We start from the raw sequence: 15,655 nt of genomic DNA, 5'->3' as shown, positions 1-15,655 counted from the left end.
TAACAAAAGAGTGGCCAGGATGCCCAGGTAATCCAGTCAAGCAACCTAGCAGACAGGAGAAAAACAAGGCACTCAGATTTCTGTTGTAGTCCGCCCCTTCTGTAATGTATGTATGATGTTTCTGGGGGGTGGTCTTGGACTCCAGGGTGGGCAATTTAAAATGTCTATATAAGGGCTTGCACACCTTTGTCCTGGGTCCCTCCCCCCCCATGTGGGGGGGGGCACCCTGTTGCAAGAGCTTTAATAAAGATCAGGCTTACTAGCTGCTTTGCTTCTCAATATTCTCTGGTTGGTCTCTGTTATTTTCTGCTACCAATAGAGAACCTACAAAAGGACTCTATATGGGCTCTTGGGTACCCCATATGGGAAAAGGAGCAGTTTTTTCTCATAACACAAGTGCAGGAGTCATGTCGCAATACCTCTTGTCATCAATCAACCCCCAAACCATGCCTTTGTTGGCTCCTTATTTGCCTATTATTTGTTCACATGCTTGCATCTCTTTTCCCATCTTATTTGTTTACTATTATATTCTAATGCAGTGTTTCCCAACCTTTTTTGGGCAAAGGCACACTTGTTTGATGAAAAAAATCTCGAGGCACACCACCATTACAGCCCCATGACATCAGCGCGCAGCGTCACGCCGGGAGGGACGCATGAAAGTGTAAGTTTCAATTTTTTTCCCTCCCCCTTGCCGGGGAACCTCCAAGCTTTGGGGGTGGGGGGGGAGGAGGCAGCAAAGCGAGGCAGGAAGGAGAGCGCGGCTTGGCTGGGTGAGCTTTGGCAGGGGCAGGGAATGAGAGCCGCGAGGCGGGCGCTGCGGACGGAGGCGCTGCCCGCTGAGCTCGCAGGCAGCCAGGCAGGCAGATGGCGAGAGCCCCGCGCTGGGCGGCCTCTCCTCGCCACCGCCGCCCCGCCTCTCGCCGCCCGACTCGCCCGACTCCCTCCAGGCAACATCTCGCGGCACACCAGGCAACATCTCGCGGCACACTAGTGTGCCGCGGAACAGTGGTTGGGAAACACTGTTAATGAATTGTTGAATAATGCTAATGAATTATTAAATATTGATTCATAGCTTTTTGAATATTGCTTTATTTGATATACAGTAAGTTGTTTATTTTAAAGTTATTGTGACTTTTTTGTATTGGATCAGATTGCTATTACGTGTATGATTTTTGCTGACTATTTTGTTTTTTCTGCTTGTAAACTGCCTTTGTAAAATAGAAAAGGCAGAATACAAATTAAAAGTGAAATGAAATGAGTTGACAAAAAATGTTTCTCTGTGTTCTCCCATTCATTTTTTCTTCCAGTTGTACACTACACTATAGTGTACCCTCTTCTGCTCAAGCCAAAGTCCACTTTTACTTTAAAACTTAACAAATTTATTACGGCACAAAGTTTCCTTTTTGGTAGGAGGAGGGTGGTAAGAGAATTCTGCAACAACAGCAAAGCTTTAGCATAGTCACAGCTAGAAAAGAAGATGGGGACATCTAGTGGAACTTAGAAAAAAGTGCAGCAGCATCTTTTGTTGATCTCAAGAACACAGAACAAACGCAGCCCTGATTCCTAATGGTTCCTATCTTACCAGAAAGTCTTATTTGGCATGTTGTCAGGGTTGGTCCAATGTGTTTGGCTGCCTGAGCCAAAAGACTAGGCAGTGCACCTTCACCATTCCATGTAAAGAAGCTGATCCAACAGGCAAGACTGAATTTTCTCCACATTTCCACATCAGCTTCCTTTTTATTTTTTTAAGTCCTTCTGAAAATTCAGAAGTATTGTAATGCGAGGGTCTCTAAAGTACACATGTTTGCAAGCAATTTTACCTAACAGGCACATTTTTTTGCAAACCAATTTTCCCTTGGAACGTGCCTTTTGTATGCTATTTTCCACAAATATATGCAATTTAATACACATTTTATCCTAATATGTGTATTTTGCTTGTATTGGAGACACTTACCAAAGGCAGGATTGGCTGCCGTTCCCTATCTAGTGCACGTGTGATGGCAAATTCAGGATTATCACCATGTAAATTATGGAAAGGACCTTAGTGATGAAAATGGTCTCGTTTGCAGTTTTCCTGTCTTTTTAAATCTAATTTTCTTTTTTTAAAAAAGGCTGAACATTGGGTACCACCTTTTTCTGCAATGAAGTTATGCAAGCCCCCAAAGCCCATGCATTCTATGTATAATAATAATAATAATTTATAATAATAATTTATTATTTATACCTCACCCATCTGGCTGGGTTTCCCCAGCCACTCTGGGCAGCTCCCAACAGACTATTAAAAGCACAATAAAATGTCAAACATTAAAAAATTTCCCTAAATAGGGCTGCCTTCAGATGTCTTCTAAAAGTCAGATAATTGTTTATTTCCTTGACATCTGATGGGAGGGCGTTCCACAGGTTGAGAGCCACTATTGAGAAGGCCCTCTGCCTGTATAGACCATGGGTAGGCAACCTAAGGCCTGGGGGCCGGATCTGGCCAATCACCTTCTCAATCCAGCCCACGGACGATCCAGGAATCAGTGTGTTTTTACATGAGTAGAATGTGTGCTTTTATTTAAAATGCATCTCTGGGTTATTTGTGGGGCATAGGAATTCATTCATATATTTTTTTCAAAATATAGTCCGGCCCCCCACAAGGTCTGAGGGACAGTGGACCGGCCCCCTGCTGAAAAAGTTTGCTGACCTCTGGTATAAACAGACAATGCATGTCCACACGCGACATCTACAATCAAAACTGAAACTATGTGCAGTTACTCAGAGAAGCCTTTACTAAGCACTTTCGCCTTGGAGGGGCCTCTCAGGGCTTTTGCCTTTTCTTTTCAGTTTTTAATAGAACATCCTTTCTTTTCTGCGTGTTCACATGAATGAGGATCTGAGAAGGCATTGAAGCGCTATTATTTTGGACAGTGTAGAGAGCCTGCACGCCGCTGCTCATATCTCTCTCATATCCCTGGACCACAGCGTTTGGGCTCAGCACCCGTATGGATACGTTTGGCTTCCGGGAAGGATCTGGCATGGCCTTTATCACTGCATATATATTAATATTTCGAATCTGTGGTGCATCTCTTAGCGAGAGGGTGCCTTTACATCTGTCATGGAGGTCTGCCTTTGCAACAAAGATCTGACGGATTTTGGGTCCCTTGAGAGCCGGCCTCGGCAATGAGTGTTTGCAAGGAGTTTTCTTCATGGCAAAGTTAGAGCAGATAGGGTTTCTGGGTCTCTTTTCTTCTCCTGTCATAGGCCTTCCTTTCTGTCGGATTTGGTACCCTCTCCAAGCTGCTTGGATTGTGGCGGCAGCATCCTCGTATCTCTGGTCCTGAATTCCTGTGGCAAAGACATTGAAAGAGGTGTATGTGAACACTTCCCTGTTGGGTCTGAGGGTGGACTCAATTTCAAAGAAGGTGACGTTTGGATTCAAAAGAGGATAGTCTTCTATGAAGTTTCTTGAATAGTTCCTTGGCTTGTCATTTGGGAGAGAAATGCTCTGGCCGGAAGGCTTTGTTCCAGACACCAAACCAAACTGCTGAAGGCAATCTAGGAGTGCGGGGAAAGATTTGCTCTCGCCTTCAGCTCTCGTTTTCTTCTGCAACTTTCGTTGATTGGTCTTGCCGTAACCGCAGAGTCCCAGAGGCAATTCCTTCCGGGTCATGTACCCTCGGAAAGCTGCCTGAATTTGGGTGGCGGCCTTATTCATTTTGCCAATATCCCTTCTGACTTGGCAACCCCTCCAGGCAGATTGGATAGTGACGGCGGCCTCCTTTTCCCGTTGAAGCTGCTGGCGTGTCTTCCGCTGGCGCCCTGGCAGCAAGGATAGGACCTCATCCATATTCACATCGCTGGCAGTCCTAGCACAGCATATTTCCCTCGGTTTATGAACGAAACAGGGCCGCTGGGGGTGGCGGTTCATACTTCGAGGAGACCTGGCCCTCCGGTCATCTTTACAATGACAAACATACTGCGGAAGAGGCCATGGTGCATATCTATCACCCAGACAATCTATACTATCCCCTGTAGAAACGTTTGCTTTCCTGTGGGGAACATATTGTTCAGATCTGTCATCATGGGAAAAGGTATCATCTTCTTCGCTTGAAGAATCCAGATCGCAAGAATCCTCTTCAGTCATTTGGCTGAAATTTGATCTTCCTTTCCCCACAACTGCAATCTTTTGGGACAAAGGAGCTACACTATTGCTACAGACGTCTCTTTCTCGCTTCCTTTGCAAGCTGTCTAGAAGGGCGAGGGAATAATTTATTTTTTCTTTTTGCTTCTGAAGAATGGTAACTTTCAACCTGCTTCTTCCTTACATCCAATAATGTCCTGCAGAGTCTCAGGTGTCCGCTCTTACCTCCCTTTTTCAATCTGCTTATGAATCTGCTAGGAAAGATTTTGTGCCAGCTTGGTGTCACTCAGTGTCCTGATGTCAGCCGGATACACCCCTTTTCCAACTAACCCAGTTCCTGCAGTGCTGGTAACTTAGCAAGTATCTACTCCACTCTGAGTATCAAATGAAGTTGAGCTGGCTGAAGATGAACCTAAACTGGTTTAGGAGGGTGATGGCAGGCAGGTCTCATGACTTGATAGGGACACCCACTGCACATAGCTTTCAGCCTCCCAGATTTGCACCTGCAGTCCAAGATTGGAGCAGTAGCTAGGTAGGCCTTCCAGATATGCTCTAGTGAAAATACTGTGAGCCTGTATATCTGCTGAGGGTATAATGGGTCATTTATGCTTCCATAATCTCGAGGCTGGATTGTTAGGCATTACACAGAGCTACCCTTAACACGGTCAACTTAAATGGCTGCAGATGCAGCAGTGCATCTGTTGATGTGGGAAAGCTGTAGAAAGCGCATTAAAGCAGCACTCTTAAAATAAGGGATTTGAATACAGGTGTTACTGGCACTGGAGCTGGTTTTGACCTTCATGGCTTGCCCCCTACATACCCGACACTGCCTTTTCTTCTTTGTTCCATCATACCTTTAAACACCAATCACAAGTGTCTTGACTGTGCCAGGACTGCAGCTCAATCCTAACCCCATTTCCCTGGAAGTAAGTGCTAAGGAAAGTGAAAACAGGTTTAATTTACTTGAGTCAGCAGAATTGTGCATCTGCAGGCATATTGTGACTGTTTTATCTGTGTTACCAGGTAAGTTTAGCATGTAGTGCTGGGTATGTAAAGGGGTCAGATTACGGCACACGCTGTTGGGGATTAGTGGAGACTTGTGAAGGCCACTGGAGAAATCTATGTAACTGTGGAAACGTGATAGACTTTGAGAAGAGCTTGTGGGAGAGAAGTTGGACAACTTACAAGACTTCTGGACTCAAGAGAATTCTAACAGTTGCAGGACTTTGAAAGCAACTGGACTTAGTACATGCCTTGTGGACTTTGGCCACAGCAAGGACTGTGAAAGCAATGAACCCTCTCTGGGCTCAGAGAGTAAAGACTTATTGTTTGTTACTAGTGTGTGTATATAGTGTGAGTTTGCCAAGTAAAAGCTATCTCTACTACGCAGTGGTTTCTTGTGGTGAGCTTAACTGCTTGACTAAATTTCTGTGTTGGCTACACAACACCCAACAACAGCAAGCCCCAGTCAATTCAACAGATCTATGTCTGAGTAACCATACCGTGGTATCTCGGGTTACATATGCTTCAGGTTACATATGCTTCAGGTTACAGCCTCCGCTAACCCAGAAATAGTACCTTGGGTTAAGAACTTTGCTTCAGGATGAGAACAGAAATCGGGCTCCGGCGGCGCAGCAACAGCAGGAGGCCCCATTAGCTAAAGTGGTGCTTCAGGTTAAGAACAGTTTCAGGTTAAGAACAGTTTCAGGACCTCCGGAACGAATTAAGTTCTTAACCCGAGGTACCACTGTACTTAGGAGTGTTCTGTAAGGCGGCAATCCTATGCACACTTACCTGGGAGTATGCCCCACTGAACACAGTGAGACTTACTTATGAACAGAAATGCATAGGACTATGCTATAAGTAAAGAATGTTATGGACCCAGAAGAGGGCAGAACAGAGGTGTAATGGGGGCAAGGTGTAACACACGTATGCATGCTCTGCCAATGCGTGCAGGGGCCGGAAACTGAACCTTCACATGAAATTATCATCTCCTGCAATTACTGCAACTATCATTATTGAGCAACTGATAAATAAAAATGCCAGAAAGTCAGTGATGAAGAATTCTTATATAGCAATTTTTTAATATGCTCAAGGGCTGAAGTATCTTCTACACAGAACTAGAAAGCATTGCATTTTAAAATGAACTTCTGAGTTAGTCTGATGAGGCTCAATTTGGCAGTGCCCCATAAATATAGACATAAACCTTCTAGGCAGGTACTTCCACAATTTCAAAATAGTCATTAGGCAGAATCACATAGCCACCTTTGCCAGGGATGACGTCTTTTTCCTTCTGAAACTGAACAAGCTCTCTCAGTTTTTCAATCTGTTTCTCCTGACGTCTACATCGCTGCTGTGCAGTCTTAAGCTTCTTCCTCAGCTTATCCACCTGCTCTTCCAGCTGCTGAATTCTTTTTCTCTGGTGTACTGTATCCTCTACAGTATAGTTGTGATCACAAAAAACAGCAATATTATTGGGAGTGTGAAGCGGGGGCATTAATAATCCAATGCTGGGGTCTACTAGTCTTGGATCAGTTTGAGGTGGTGGTGGAGGAGGAGGTGAAGGAGAAGGGGGAGATGGTACTTCAAGTGGTTCTTGAGTGCCTTCAGACTAAAAACAACAAGACAAGAACATACCATTTAAGTTTGTTTTGTTACAGGCATCTGTAATTTTTTTTTAGGCAGCAACTACAATTTGCTAATCAATAGAGCTTGTTTGAAGAAAACTGTAATCTCACAATTTACAGTGTTAAGTATCTATTTAAATAGCCAGTTTTAACAGTAGATTGATAACTTTATCCATTCGTGTTTTGGTATTATACATTTTTACACTATTTAAAGACAGTTGGGCATATCTCTGAGCATCTCAGTCGTCCATTTTCCCTCTTTGTAGTGATACAAAAGCCTTATACTTCCATAAGATACCATTCCCTTCTCACTACCAAGCCACATCTGAAATGTAACCACTGAGGATAGATTAATCCACACCACAATGACTTGAACACTTACACTCCAGCTCCCCTGTCCTACTGCACCATGTAGAAACCCAGGCACTTCTCAGGGTGTATGGGAAAGAGTGATAAACCCCATTAGAAGATTCCCAGGGGCACCAAAAAATGGTGCTGATGATGAGAATGCTGCTATGCAGCAGCTTCCATGTAAAAGCAATAATCTATCCATGAATAGAGGATATTCTTGTGGGCGTAGGAATGCCTCCTTTTAAATTTCTAAGTAAGGCTGAGCGACGTCTGATTTTCAACATCGTGATATTTCACCAGCTAAACATAGCAATATACTGACATATGATGTCTGAAATAAGGATGGAAGTATGTAGAGGCGAATGTGGTAATATCCTGGCATCTGCCACTACTTAGGAGTCTAAAACTGATAAAATTTTACTTGCCTTTAGCATATTGTTACAACTGTTATTTTATAGTACAGAGCATGGGTAGGCAAACTAAGGCCCGGGGGCCGGATCTGGCCCAATCGCCTTCTAAATCCAGCACACAGACGGTCCGGGAATCAGTGTGTTTTTACATGAGTAGAATGTGTGCTTTTATTTAAAATGCATCTCTGGGTTATTTGTGGGGCATAGGAATTCGTTCGTTCTTTTTTCAAAATATAGTCCGGCCCCCCACAAGATCTGAGGGACAGTGGACTGGCCCCCTGCTGAAAAGATTTGCTGACCCCTGGTACAGAGCAACAGGGGCAGCAGGAATCATGAGAGAAGTTATCATTATTTTTCACATAACACACATGCACACATCGTGATTTGCAGTATATCGCCATGCTGAATACTATTAAGCTGTTACCGCAATGTGGACTTCAAACTGATTTCAGACGCTGTATCGATACATCGCCCTGCCCTACAACTAGGAATTGAGTTTGAAGTCGGAAAACCATCTTGCCCCTCCCACCCCCAGCAGTTCATCTCCCCACTCCCCCTACTGAGAAGGTGGGAAGAAGGTTTGAGGCTTACAAATGCAATACAAAAACTGCTTTTGGCCATTGGTCTATGTACTGTCTACTGTACATTGTCTGGCTGCAGGTCTCCAACGTTTCAGACCAGGGACATTTCCTGGCTGAACTTGGAACCTTGGGCAGGCAAGGCTACAGGCCTTACAGTGAGTAGTTTGGAGCAGCAATCCTCTCCAGGAATCATAAGGCAAAACGGGGTACTTTGTAGCCACACATACTGTCAAATGTTTAGTGCCCTTGCAATGGTGAGGAAAGCAAATAGTATACCACCTTAAAGGAGAAGCACTGCTCACAGCTCATTCACTCTCTCCGAGCTCTTATGGAAGCCATCAAGTTTATTGGGTGTGGGACCTTTGTAGGACCAAGTGTTTAAAAGTGCTAACAACACTTTAAAAGTTGCAGCCTAATGAAAAAGCCACTTTCACATTTTTACACTGAAGGCCCCCCCACAACTAAAAAAAAAAGTGTTCAATTAATGGGAGCGAGTAGTAGAGGAGCTGAGAGCCAATTCCAGTTACTATATCAAGAAGCAGGAACTGAGCAATTCAGCCTTCTCCTATTTGGTGCCAATGCTAATAACTGCTCTCCTCTCCACACAATATCTGTTGCTTAGAAAAAGAACCACTGCTTATGTATAAACAAATGTATCTGTGAATAATAGACGTTTTATAAAAGATCCACAAACCTTCACATTTGGTTCTGTATGGCAAAATATTGTTGGCACAGCGTTGTCTTTTAGTAGTTTGTTGTTGCATTCTCTTTTGAAGCAATCTGGAGTAAAATGTTCAGAACAAATGCTGCTATACTTTGTTGGTTTGAAATTTTTCCTTCTAACCGCAGCTTCCCATTTCTTACAGAGATCAGGCCTTGTGAGGGGAAACCTAGAAACAAAACATAATTTGAGCAGAATTTGGTGGATGGAGCAGAGAGATTATTCAAAGAATGCTGGGGAACTGCAGTCCTGTGTGTAGAGAAATATTGGGGAACTCACCAACTAGTACCTAATATTCAAAAGTCAGAAGTACTTATTTTAAAAGCTCATTATTTCAAATCTGATTTTTCTCCCAATTCTGTTCTCCTTCTGGCTTTTTAATTTAAATTAAATGCTTTTTGTTCTCCAACTCTAATACTGTGTCAGGAGTCCAAAGAAGTTTTTGACTCCTGTAGATCCACAGCAACCCTCAACACATCCCATTCCCCACTACCAAAGGATGAGCTCTCCACAGATGTAACTGGAGACTCTAGCAGTGCAGGATTCATCCCGACCACTTCCTAAGGCTCCTAAGCTGGTCTTTGACCATGGTGGGACTGCAATTTAACTAAAATAAACTGATAAAGCAATGGGACTTCCATAAAGTAAGGCATTTAGGGCTGCAATCTTAGAGCAACATTGAAACAAGGCTAGGCAATTAATACTGTAGGTTATTATTTGCACACATTCCGTCGGTCCATCCTATATAAACTAGCAAGGATATTTCCCCACTTTGTCTACCAGGCAACAGTAATAAACTGTCCCAGAAGCTGTTTTCAAAGTGATATTAAAATATATAAATAACAAGAGTTCCACACAGGACTTGCTTCTGGTTCCAATCAGAATTGTAGAAAAATGGTGGCAGTACATAGGAATGAATGTAAAATTCAAATAAAGTAGGCAGGGCTGGAGATTTCATTTTATAGTAGTGCCCTTGAATGTTGCTCTCTGATTGCTGTATTATTATTACCGGTAATTAGACTTTTATTCCGCCCTTCCTCCCAAAGGAGCCTAAGGTGGCAAACAAAACATTAACAGACTTTTCACAAAATTAATTATCCTCACAGAATAAAACTCTGGCGTTTTTAAAAAGTAAAAGGTAGATGGGTTATCAGTGAGTGCAGAAAAGATGACAATAAGAGAACATATTCAGCATATGTGTTTTACTTATTTGGTTTATAAATAAGGAGTACAAAGAATTAAAACAAAACTCAGGAGATCTACTTCTTTTCAGTCCATGTAATTCTAACCACCTGACAGACTTGAAAGATTTTACTTTCTTTTTTACTTCTCCTTTGAAAATATAGGTTTTCACTGGACAGTAAGAAGGAACAGCTGAAACAGAACTGTGTTTTTGGCCAAAAAATGAGACGAGGACTGTCAAACTAAAGTGCATGTTTGACCTGTTAAAACTAAAGCAAATGTGCTTTATTGGGAACACAGAGCACCACTGAAAGTTTACAGGATTATGTTTCAACTTGGCTCAGGGGCAGGGCAATATGACCAGTGTGAGGGAAACTGGTGCTGTTTCTTCAAGCCTGTAAAATTTGCCTCAGAACAGGCTGTGGGCTGTCCATATCCTAACAGTAAATGTTGTCAAACTCAGATCTTGAACGTTGGGCGCTGAGATCTACAAAGCCATGGAATGCTGTGAAGATTTCCCTGGTTCTGCAATCATAAGATAGCCTGGATACGCTTAATACTAGTTTTAGTAAATGGTTTGAAGGAAGATGGTTATAACAGATGTTTAGAATGAGAAATACAGCTAACGCCTCTACAGATAAAATACTCGTAAATCAAAGCATGAGTTGTTCACTTGATACAAGAGGAATTACTACAGATTATGCTTCAATAGTGGTGGTGGACATGAGTTAGAAAAAACCTTCTGTGCCTTTAAAAGGCTACATAATAGACAGATATTCCATATGCTGCAACTCATATATATCTATGTTGGGAACATTATAACAGCTGAATTTCTACCAGGCATACAGTCTTTAAAGACAGCCCTTGTCCCTTTAGCCATATTCAACTCACTTTCTAATTTTTTAGAAAACATAGGATTGGATCCAGAGTAAGTTAGTTGCTTAATAAATCCCCATTAAATCAAATGCAGCTTAAGTTGTGATAACTTTCAAAGCAGTGCAGCAAAAAGGAGCCTGTAAATGAATTTGTGCGCCTTTTAAAAAAGCAAAGCAACACGTGTAGTTTCAACAGCCAAAAACTTTCTCATCCCTGAATTTCTGCTTGTCTCAAGGAATTTCAGAGCTCAGAAAGCCTGCCAGGCAAAACTAAAACATCCTCGCTTAGCTTTAAATGTTTGCTCGTTTGTTTAATGAGGCAGAGTTCTATCAAATCACTGCAAAAACGGGGGGAAATTCATTTTTGGTTCTACAAACTGGATTTCAACTGGAAATCCTGTTAAGAGTGCAACTTCTTGATCGTGCCAAGGAAGGGAAGCACTTGAATTACCCTTTATCTATAGCAAGAGCCCCCTTAGCAGTTTCAGGCCGCTGCTACAAGGCAATGATGATTTGGCTAAAACTAGGGGAGTTAGGAATAGGACTTCTGGATTTCCTCAAGGACCACTTGTATTACTTCACCCTGCAGCAAATAATGCCTGCAATGATTTGCTAGTCAGCAGATGTGAACAACTGTGAAACAGCTGTGGACCTTTTTCTGATTTTGGTCTTCGGATGTGAAATGCCAAATGACTGTTTTGTGCTCTTTGTGGAAAGATCTAGGCGTGGGGAACCTCTGCCCTTCCAGATGTTGCAGGACAATCGCTATAAACACTAACCATTGACCACATTGCCTGGGGCCAACACAAGTTCCACAGCATCTGGAGGACCACCAATTCCCCATCCCTGATCTCGGGTCTACCCCAGCATTTCCCAAACTTAGGTCCCCAGCTGTTTTTGGACTACAATTCCCATCATCCCTAGCTAGCAGGACCAGCGGTCAGGGATGATGGAAGTTGTAGCTCCATAAACAGCTGGAGACCCATGTTTGGGAAACAGCGGTCTACCCAAACTCATCGAAATGGTGTTATTTATTACTGCGAAACTCAGTTTAGTGCATTAAAAAACAAGCAAACCTCTTGTTGGGCAAGAAAAAAAAGAGGTCAGTTGACAGATAGAGATACATAGATTTGGGGGAAGGGGGAGGAGAAAAACAGAAAAGTAGGAGGGTAAGAGATAGAGGTGACCTGCAGGAATGCAAAGATATTTATGGAATATTTATGGAAGAAGCAGAGGGTGATAGTGCAGCAAGTAGTTACGAGATAGATGGGGTGGTGCAGAACGGAAAGAAGAGAGCACGTCCCCTGGACTAAAAAAAACAAAACACTGAGACTCTTTAAAGACAGTGTTTATTGTTGTAAACGTCAGAAGATTATAACTCGTGAGGGGGTCACAACAGCTCCAGCAACAAATACACCTGTGAAGCCACGAAAACTCTTTTTAATGCTGCTGCAAACGGGTAAAAACGGCGCTTTTTCTGTGCTTTTACCAAAAGAAAAAGGGAAGGAAAACACCAGAAATTAGCCTCGAGGGAGATGGCACTTGAGGTAGCCTGTCAGTGACGGTTAATTTGCCTCACGCGCATCCCAACCGCGCAGCCCACAAAGCACATCTTCGAATCCCGGCCCCGCCCCCCATCACGGGGTTATTTTTTTTGTTTTGTTTTTAATTAACAACCGGAGCGCGATTAGCCCCGCCTTCTTTGTCTCCGCGTCTCTTCAGTAAAGGCCGAAGCAGCGTACATTTTAACAGTTCTCCCCTCCCCCCCTTCGGAGCGCGCACGCGCTGTGGCTCCGCCTCGTGAAGCAAACGGCATCTCCCTTTCCCGCCCGCTCTGGCGGCCGGGTGGGCGCGCGCGCGCGCTCCCGCTCTCTTTCTCCCTCTGTCTCCTCGCGCCCTCCTTTCAAGCTTTCGTGCCACCGCTCCTACTCACTTGTGGAAGGAGATGGGCTTCTCTTTGTCGTATCGATTCCGGCAACGGTAGGCAGAGCAAGACTGCACCATCCTCTCGCTGCCGCCCTCCTTCGACCGCCGTAAAAAAAAATTTCGGGAGCTCGAAAGCACACTTAAAAGGCCGCGAAGATCCAAATACCTCCCCGAGGCCTCCGCGTCCCTTTTTTAAAATTTAAAAAACCCGAAGAACGACATAAGCTGGATGTGGCCTCTCCCTACTTCAACATGGCGCTGCCAGCTTCAGAGCAACTCTCGCGAGAGCGCCGCCACCGTGCTTTGCTATTGGTCACGCCCCGCGGTGGTTTGGGTGCGGCACGTCTCTGCTCGGCGCGTCCAATAGGAGCGGCCGTTCAGATTTTGACGTGCCTACCTTGGCTCCCGCGCTCGTAACTGTACGTGCGTCCGAACAGTGGCTTGTTGCCCTCTTCAAAAGGGCTGGTTTGAAAGCTGAGCTTGCGCACAGGGTGGCCTCTCGCAGATGCCTATTTTAAATCGTTCTGAAACTGAAGCGAGAGACAGATGGAATAATTTCTGCATGATTTGTTTTTCCTTTTAGGGCTGCGCGCTTGCTCCTACTTACTTAAGAGTAACCCCATTGAACTGAACTGTGCTTACTCCTAAGTAACCAAGTACTAAGGATTTTTTTTAACTCAACAAGACATATATATCGCTTGATTGTAAACTGCACAGTTTATATTGCTTAATTAATAGCACAGCTTTGGTCTCATACAATTTCTGCACATAAGTACCACCAGCCTCGATGGAATGGCCCCAGAGGGTGATGTGCCCTTTTTTGAATATGGCTTTGTGGACTTTCATTTTTTAAAATCTAGGCCATTAGGTAAAAAGTATGGAATTGTATGGAATGTTCATTATCTGTTGATGGGGATGCTAGTAGAAGGAGAACAATTGTTCCATGCTCCAGTTTGTGAGCCTGTTCTTGTGGGTCCTGTCCGCCCCCAGCACCCATGGGGAGACAGGAGGGGAGTGGGTGTTGTATCCTGGGTTAGAAGATGTGTATTTATTTTTCTCCAGGCTCTCGTTAATGTGGAGCTAACGAGTATATTGTTGGATGGATATGTTGTGACAGCGAAGTGGTTTCTGCTCTAGGGTGAGAAAACATTAGGGGAACTTGCCCATTTTAGAGAGGAGTGTGTAAGGATCTACATTTAGGCAGGAAGAACCAGCTGCACAAATATGATGGGGAACACCTTGATTGCCGGTAGTACATGTGAAAAGGGTCTAGAGGTCACAGTAGACCACAAGCTTAACATGAGTCAACAGTGTGATACAGCAGCAAAAAAAGCAAATGCTCTTCTAGGCTGCATCAACAGAAGTATAGTGTCCCAATCATGGGAAGTAATAGTCCCACTCTATTTTGCCTTGGTTAGACTGTACCTGGAATGCTGTGTCCAGTTCAGGGCACCACAGTTTAAGAAAGATATTGACAAGCTGGAATGTCTGCTAAGGAGGGTGACAAAGATGATCAAGGGTCTGGAAACCAAGCCTTATAAGGAACAGTTGAGGGGAGTAAGTTGGGTCACCAGCCAGTGTTAAGCAAACCACTCCCTACCATAGCAACCAGCAGGGCTTCAGGAGTAATATTGGATCATGCGTCCTCTAAGCTAGACCATACAGTTTACAATTTACTAGTCCAACCTACTGCAATGCAGGAAACTTTCATCCAATGTGGAGTTTGAACGCACAACCCTGAGATTAAGAGTCTCGTGCTCTACTGACTGAACTATGGTGTTGAGGGCAGAACACAGATGGACTTGTGGGAGTCTGTTTCACTGTCAAACAGCTCTTACTGTCAGAGTGTTATTCCTGATGGCAGCATCTCCTGTCTTGTAACTTAAAGCTATTTGTTCAGGTCCTAGCCTCTGGAGCAGAAGAAAACAAGTTTGCTCCATGTGACAGCTTTTTAGATATTTGAAGATGGCTATCCTCTTGGTCTCCTCTTTACCAGGCTAAACATACCCAACAGAGAAAGCAGACCTGCCCACTCCCACACCTGCCTTAGTCACACCCAAGGTAAATTGTTGCAATGTGCCATATTGCTGCCCTTGGGAAATATTGGGAAATTACAGCTGATGCCACAATAATATTTGGTGCTTGCTTTTTTGACCATTTCAAAAAAGCCTTGTTTAAATACAAGGTACTGGCTATTACCTCTGAAGTCCTGAATGGTCCTGGACTAGGATATTTGAAGGGCCACCTCTTCCTGTATAAACTATCCATCAATTGCATTCATATTTGGAAGCCCTGTCCTGATTTTGCTGGCAAGAGTGATGAAGTTGGCTGGGATGTGTGTCTTTTTATTGGGCCCATCCTGATTAGCCAAGAAAGGCTAGATTGGCTCCTTCGAATATTTTTAGGTGAAGGTTTAGATGTTCTCTGTTCTGCCTAGCTTTTGACATATTTTAACTTATCTCATTGGTAGGTCCCTGGCTGACTGCCTTGCATCTGCATATAGGACTGGGGGGAATTCTTGTCTGAAACCCTGGAAAGCTGTAGCCAGTCATGTATATAGTACTCTCATAGATGGACAAATGGTCTGGCATGATAGGCAGCAACTCCCTAAGCTTCTATTTTCCTGAATACAATATTCCCTTTTTCCATCACTCCTTATACTTGAAGAAATGAGTTACCTCTATGCAGTGTAGAGAACAGGGACTGCAATCAGAGAAAGAGAAGAACAAAATGTATTTTCACCTATGGCAATAGGAAAACAGTCTGAGTGGTCCCTGAATATCATCAAGTTGAGGGGTGGCTTTAGGCTGTTGGTTGTTATTGGTTGTACAAGTCTGTTTGCTATTCCTCCACCTACCT

General features: G+C 43.8%; 1 protein-coding gene across 1 annotated transcript; it reads right to left on the bottom strand.

The window, feature by feature from the left end:
• Positions 1–6,187: 6,187 nt before the first annotated feature.
• Positions 6,188–13,491, bottom strand: THAP1 (THAP domain containing 1). The gene is made up of 3 exons (XM_081177033.1): positions 12,804–13,491; positions 8,787–8,982; positions 6,188–6,734 (listed from the first exon to the last, which is right to left on the bottom strand). The coding sequence occupies exons 1-3, from the start codon at positions 12,872–12,874 to the stop codon at positions 6,333–6,335; spliced, it is 669 nt and encodes a 222-aa protein (XP_081033159.1). The 5' UTR covers positions 12,875–13,491; the 3' UTR covers positions 6,188–6,332.
• Positions 13,492–15,655: the final 2,164 nt, after the last annotated feature.

Source organism: Podarcis bocagei, assembly GCF_964188305.1.
Source record: "Podarcis bocagei genome assembly, chromosome: 17".
Taxonomy (NCBI): Eukaryota; Metazoa; Chordata; class Lepidosauria; order Squamata; family Lacertidae; genus Podarcis; species Podarcis bocagei.
Note: the sequence above shows the minus strand (reverse complement) of the source record. Positions and strands in the feature narration are given on the sequence as shown.

Bases quoted from the DNA above. Each gene is read 5' to 3' on its own strand.
- THAP1 (XM_081177033.1), bottom strand. From the start codon at position 12,874: ATGGTGCAGTCTTGCTCTGCCTACCGTTGCCGGAATCGATACGACAAA. The intron at 8,983-12,803 runs GTGAGTAGGAGC...TTTTGTTTCTAG, and splicing joins AAGCCCATCTCCTTCCACAA to GTTTCCCCTCACAAGGCCTG. The intron at 6,735-8,786 runs GTTTGTGGATCT...TGTTGTTTTTAG, and splicing joins ATACAGAACCAAATGTGAAG to TCTGAAGGCACTCAAGAACC.